General features: G+C 59.4%; 1 protein-coding gene across 1 annotated transcript in view; it reads right to left on the reverse strand.

The window, feature by feature from the left end:
• ZDHHC5 (zinc finger DHHC-type containing 5) overlaps positions 1-2,171 on the reverse strand; it is an 11,116-nt gene extending 8,945 nt beyond the window's left edge. Inside the window, exons 1-2 of the mRNA XM_031061503.1 lie at positions 1,156-2,171; positions 901-1,028 (exon numbers count right to left, since the gene is read on the reverse strand). Of these exons, the coding sequence (XP_030917363.1) occupies positions 901-1,004 (104 nt within the window). The 5' untranslated portion in view covers positions 1,005-1,028; positions 1,156-2,171. The remainder of the gene's footprint in view (positions 1-900; positions 1,029-1,155) is intronic.
• Positions 2,172-6,438: the final 4,267 nt, after the last annotated feature.

Here is a 6,438-nt window from a genome sequence, read left to right on the forward strand (position 1 = left end):
CTCCTCCCAGGAGGGGGCCAGCAGCCATGGCACCTGTCCCTTTGGCCTCCTGCAGCTCCAGCTGATTCCCGTGGCCCCAGCAGGAAAAGCCCAGGGAGTGGGAGAGGCTCCCTGAAGCTGAGGGTGCAGGTCCTTCCCACACCCTGCCAGGACCCCAAACATATCCCTGCTGAGACCCCAGGGATGCCCTGCAGGATCTGGCAGCCATTCCAGCTGCCATGCTCTGCCTTTCCTGCCTGGCACACTGTGCCGTGGTGCCAGCCCAGCTGAGCCACCCTCTGCCGGGCTCCCTCAGCACCTCGAGGTTCTGCTGCCCCGCCTGTCACCCCCCTGAGCACGTCAGCGAGGCACGTGTCACCGGGCAGGGAAGAGCAGCAGCTCAGGGATGTCACCACGCCTCTCTAGCACCCAGCACCATCTCCCAGCCCCATGGGCCCCCCCAGGCCCCAGTGACCTGCTGGCCATTTCCCTGGGGCCCCCTCCAAGGACATGGGACCCTCATTGCCCCAAGGCAGGGGACAGAACACAGCGAGTGATCCGCACAGGGGTCAGAGTTCTCCTCCCTGAACTTTCCTCTGTGGCTCACAAATCGATTATGAAACTAAAAATAACACGTGTCCTGCCCCAGCCCACCAATCCACCTCGCCTGGCTCCAAAGGAGAAAGTGATCCATGCGTTTTCCACCCACAGGTCACAAACCAGTTCCCAACCCAGCTGACCTGGAGCTGAGTGGTGCCTCACCAGGACCGCCAGCACGCAGGGAAAAATGGAGTGAAATGGCTCCCGCTGCAGCGGCAGCACCCAGAGCACAATATCCCCCTTCCCTCTGGGAGGAAACCCCAGCTCCTGTCCCCTGTCCTTGCCGGCCCTCCCCGCTCTGGCCCAGCAGCCGGGACTCACGTGAAGGCGAAGAAGAGGGTGGTGGCTCCCACTAGGAAGATGGCAGCAGCGGAGACCGGGACGTACTTGCTGGGTTTGAATCTCTTTCCGGAGGCTGCTGGCATGTTGGAGCTGTGGTGGGGGGTCCGCCCCGCAGCATAGCCCAGGCCCCAGGGGACTCAGAGCAGGATGAGAAGGGGAGGGGGACAGGGGCTGACCCCTACCCTGCCCCCACGCCTGCTCCTGGGGCGAGCTCCGACCGGGGCGGACAGTCCGGAGAAGGGTCTGGAGCAGGAGGCCCAGGAGAGGAGCCCACTCTAAGCTCTGCCCCGTGAGAGCTCCCGGGCGCAGGGAAGGAGGGTTAAAAACATTAAAAATTCACAACAGAGAAGGGGATTTGGGTTTAGGACAACCGTTGGAGTGGGAATGCTGAGAGCCCTTCCAAGCCTCAGTCCAGGCAGCAGCCCACAGGGAGCAGGACTCCCACAGGCAGGCTCTGAAGGGAGGGAATTCCCCAGGCTCGGGCAGGGTGCTTCCCACCCAGCCAGCACCCCGAGAAGAGCACAGGATCAGCAAAGTGCTTGCAAAAAAGCCACTCCGGGAGCCTCAGGGCAGCCACTTCTCCTTTTTAATCCGCCTCTGCTCTGCCGCAGCCCCCGGTGCTGCACGGGAGGAGGGGGTGGTCTCCAAGCAATCCCAGCTTCCTCACGGAGCTGCCGTGCCTCCTCCTCCTCCCCTTGCTGGAGGGGTCACGGAAACACTCTCCCTGATTTCACCGGGATCTGGGGCTGGCTGGCGGTGGCTGTTTAATTTTATTTATTTCTCTCTTGTCTGTTAAAGCCGAGGAACAGCTGGTGCAAGGTTGAGCTGTAAATCCTTTTTTTCGAGGGGGGCGGAGGGGAAGGTCTGGCGGATTGTGGGTTTTCCTACTTGCTCCTTTCTCCTGTCCCCCCAGGCCCTTCCATGGGCTCAGTATCCACTCGGCGGTTGAGGAGCGACAGGAATTTCATTAAATCTTCTCTGCAGCAACCATTTCCCAGCAGGTGAACAGGAAGGGGGTGTTCAGGGAGCACCTTTACAACCCCAGCAGACACCAAAGGGTGGAAGGGGTGCTGAGCAGCTCTGTCTCACCCATGGCCCAGGCAGTGCGGGGAGAAACCTCAGTTTGTTCCAAACAGCTCCATTTTTCCCTTCCCCTTCTTTTGTTAAAATCCTTCTTCATTCATCTGTCCATCAGTCTTTTAAAAAAAACTACATAAAACCATTAAAACTCGAGGTCTGGTGTGCCACAGCTCGCCTGGAAAAAACAGCGACAGAAATTAGCATGGGAGAGAAGGGATGGAGCCGGCTGTCATTAGCCACAGCAGCCTGGCCACGGCGTCTCCTGTCCCAGCCCAGGGGCATTGGCTGCTGCAGGAACTCCAAGCCACCCCCTCTACCCCTGAGAAACCCACCCGAGCCCTGGAAGGACTGGAGGGACACTGGGAATTCCTTCCTGCAGCTCCGGCTCAAATCCCAGCACCAGCGAGTGCTGGCTCCCTGAGGGGCAGGGGCTGAGCAGCGACTCCAGGATTTAACATAAGGGTGGAGACCACAGGAGGAAAAAACACCCAGGAATCTCACCCCCTTCCCTGGAGGGCAGGAGACAGGAGAGGCCCATGGAAAACACCAATCCCATGATCATAAGTGGCCTTTGCAGCTCTGGATTTATCAGGAACTGCAGCGCCAGGACAAGGAAGAGTGGATTTGAAATTACAGAGCTCAGGGCTGGATGGGACATTGGGAAGAAATTCTTCCCTGTGAAGGTGGTGAGGCCCTGGCACAGGTTACCCAGAGGAACTGTGGATGCCACATTCCTGGAAGCGTCCAAGGCCAGGCTGGATGGGGCTTGGAGCAGCCTGGGATAGTGGAAGGCGTCCCTGCCCACAGCCCTGACCTGCCCCAAGCAGCCACCAGCCCATCATCCATCATATCCCACCAGTTCCTGCTGCCACAGCCACCACTCCTCACCTTGTCACCGTCTGCCACCCGCCCTCCCCTTGCTGCCGCCGTGGCACTGCAGGTCCAAGCACAGCCTACAGCTCACTCCTTTCTCCCTTCCAGCTTTCTCTGCCTCCCCAGTTTCTCCTTCGGGGTGGGCAGGGAACTCTCTAGCGCTGACTAAACGCGAGTGAAGGTTGGGAGAGCTGCGGCGCCCAATTAAAGGCAGCTTTAATGACAAGGATGTGTTACCACCGAGTGGGCTCAGCCCCAGCTCACGGCCACTCCGCCTGACTCACCCAGGAACAGCTCCTGCCACTCGGCCTCTGCAGGACCAAAGCTCAACTTCCCACCCCAAGGTTTCCCTGCCCTTGGGAGGGAGAGGAAATGTGGGGCTGAGGCTCTGCCCGGTAGGGAATGTGCAGGTTTCACCTGGCAGCAGCTCCTGAGTAGAGCAAACTGAACAGTAACACCAGGGAAAGCTGTTTTCCATAGCAGGGACAGAGTTCCCTGGAGAGCAGCAGTTTCCCAGCCCCGCTCTGCCTGTTCAGGGAAGAGCCCAACACCCCACAGAGCCGAGCCCAACAGCAATTCCAGGGATGGGCTATCGGAAGTGCAGGCCTGACATCACGGCTGATTGCTTTAGCAGGAGCAATCTGCTCCCTGAGCACCCGGCCCTTTGAACGCTCCGCCATGGAGGCACGGCCACACCTCGGCCTCAAACAGACGCTGCCAGGCAGAAGGAGCTGTTCCCTGATAATTCCTCCTCCGGAGATCCCCACCCTGCCCTCGCAGGGTGCTGTGGGCATGCGCCTCATGGCCCTGCTCTGCCCCAGCCCTCCCAGCCAGAGATCCAGGAGCTCCAGCCCTTCCACACGGTGATCCCTGCGGAGCTGTGCGTGCCAGAGCCAGCTCCCCATGGAATCAGGTACCTATGGGTCAGGCCCATGAGCAGGGGGAGAGCACCAGTGCTGCCATTAGTGACATCCCAGTGAGAATGCATCCCTGCTCCAGCTGCCCGTGCCTAGAATAACTCCACAACTCATCAAACAGGAGCTCATCCCAGCTCCCAGAGCTCCCCAGAATGCCTTCCTGATCCCCCTGGCATGCTGAGACCCCACAGGACTCCCCAGCCCCAGCCCTGCTGCAGAGGCCCAGAGAAAAAGCTGTCAAAATGCGGGATCTCTGCTCTGCAGTCCTTAAGGGGTCCAGGAGAAACACAAGTTAAATCCACCCCAGATTCCCACAGACTACACAAATTCAGGCCCCAATTCTCCAAAACACACATATTCCTTCCCAGCCCTACAACCTGCCCAGCTCTGGTCAACCAACTGTTCCTTTCCCTCCACCTCTGCCCCAAATCCTCTGTCTCACTGGCCACTTTGTCCCTATCCACCAAGGCTACTCACAGACTTCCCTGCTCCAAAGAGCCCCCAACTCATCTTGCTTACCTGTGGCCTACATGGGCTCTGCTCTTGCTTCCCATTCCTTTCCCTCTGCCAATTCCAGCCCAGCAACTCCTCCTCTCCCGCTGCTCCTCCAGACCTGCCCTGCTCCTTCCTCCCCCAGCGCCTGTGTCACTGCTCACTCCCCCTTCCCTCTCCCTCAGAAATTCCACCTGGTTTTCCCATCCCAGCACCTCCTTTTTGGAGCACTTTCCCAGTTCTGCTCTGCTCAGCCACCTCTGGAGCAGTCATCTCCACTCTCCAGGATTTCCCTCCACTCATACAGGGGAGCTGCTCCTGTTTCCTTCACCTCCATTTCTGGGGATTTCTTTTAATTCCAAATTCCCTCCCTCGGGATTATGTGCAAGCACGGCTGCTGCCACCTTCCATTTCTCTGAGCCTGCATCTCCTTTTCTCGCTTCAAGGCCCTGTAAAGCCTCACTGATTTCCTCCCTTTACTCCCCTCCCAGCCCTGTGCTCCTCCTTCCCTGCTTCCCACCCCACTCTGCTCATCTGCTCCAGCCCCTCTTCAGCCTTCCCACAGGTAGCCAGGCGCTCCATGCCTTGTCCCTTCTGGAGCAGGAGGTGCTCCCACCTCTACTGGGATGGGGACACACGTGTCCCCAGCTCCCAACATTCCCTCCTCCCTCACTCCAGCTCCTCACTCTGCTCCTGCCCGGGAAGGAGGAAATGCACCTTGGAATCAACCACATGGCCCCTGCCACCCCCGGGATCCATGGCACAGGCAGGACAGACAGAGCTCCCTCCCGGTCACCGGCTCCCAAACCGCCCAAACCCACAGCTCCCGGCGGACCTGCCCCGATCCAGCAGAGTTCCCATGGCACAGGGCAAACACACAAACAATTCCTTCCACGTGAGGCAACTCCCAGACAGGGCAGATCCCGGCTGCAGGGAGACAGATGGGATGTGCTTCACCTGTTCCCACTTTGTTTGGATCAGCTGCAGCCCAGAGGTCCACAGAGCCATTCCAGAGCTCACTGCCTGGCACTATGAGTGAGGGGCATCCATGGAACAAGGAACTCCTTCCTCCCTCTGCAGCTCCCTCTGCTCACCCTGTCCTTGCACAGCCAGCTAACAATTCACACTCCAAAATCCATCAGAGAAAGTGCAAATTTTCCCAAACCTGGCACTGTGGCTGGAGCAATGCCAGTGTGAGATCCCCACTGGTCACTGCGCTGTGTCCAAACCGGAGCACCTGCCCCAACAGGGCAGTCTGGGGACACCTCTCTGCTCCTAATTCCAAAGGAGGATGCACAGCAATGGATGTTTGGCCACCCCTCGGCTCCAGGTGCACCCTGCACACCTGCCTTTCTCCCAGGTGGATGTACAGAAGGATCAACACAGAACATGGACAAATACTCCACTGCAGACAGCCAGAAGGCTGGAATCACTCCATGCTTATCTCCTGGCCAGGGCTTACACTGCTCCCATCCTCCTTCCGCAGCCCATCCCGCTGCTTTACACGGGATTAGCCCCATTTTATGGCCAAAGCAGGAGGAACAATGCCTCGTCCATTGAGGCCGGGTCCCAACGGGCCCCACAGCGAGCAAGGACAGCGCCAGCCTCTTGTCACTGTGTTAGGAGACACCGGGAACAGCGACAGGTGGGAATGTCCCCAGACAGGCCCCTCACAGGGGAGTTCAAGGTCTCCCCTTGGACCCACCCCATCACCACCCTCTCCATTCCCAGATGGGGCTCCTGGTCTCGGAACCAGCGGGAATAAACGCCTGCTAAAGCAGCACCCGGGCCCGGCAGAGGGACGGTGGTGACTGGATAAAGCTCAGAAAAAGGCTCCAAGATAACTCTGGCTTTGATCGAGACAAGGCTCTGGTTGTACTTTACACGCCCAAACATCCCGAGCAGCCCCCAGTGCAGGGAATCCCTGAAGCCCAAATCCAGCTCTGTGCCGGGGCGGGAGCCGGCAGATCCGGGGGAACCACTTCCCAGAGCCACGGGGAGCACAGGGGCAGCCGATCCCCTCCCGAATCGGCGCGGTGAGCGGGCTGGAATCCCCGGGCACAGCTCAGGTGTTCGGGAATCCCGGAATTCTCTCTGAGGAGAGGCCAGGCTGGAGCCGTTCCAGTGCCCCGCACCGGGAGCAGGGACGGGGCCG

The sequence above is a fragment of the Geospiza fortis genome, unplaced genomic scaffold (genome assembly GCF_000277835.1).
Source record: "Geospiza fortis unplaced genomic scaffold, GeoFor_1.0 scaffold450, whole genome shotgun sequence".
In the NCBI taxonomy this organism is placed as follows: Eukaryota; Metazoa; Chordata; class Aves; order Passeriformes; family Thraupidae; genus Geospiza; species Geospiza fortis.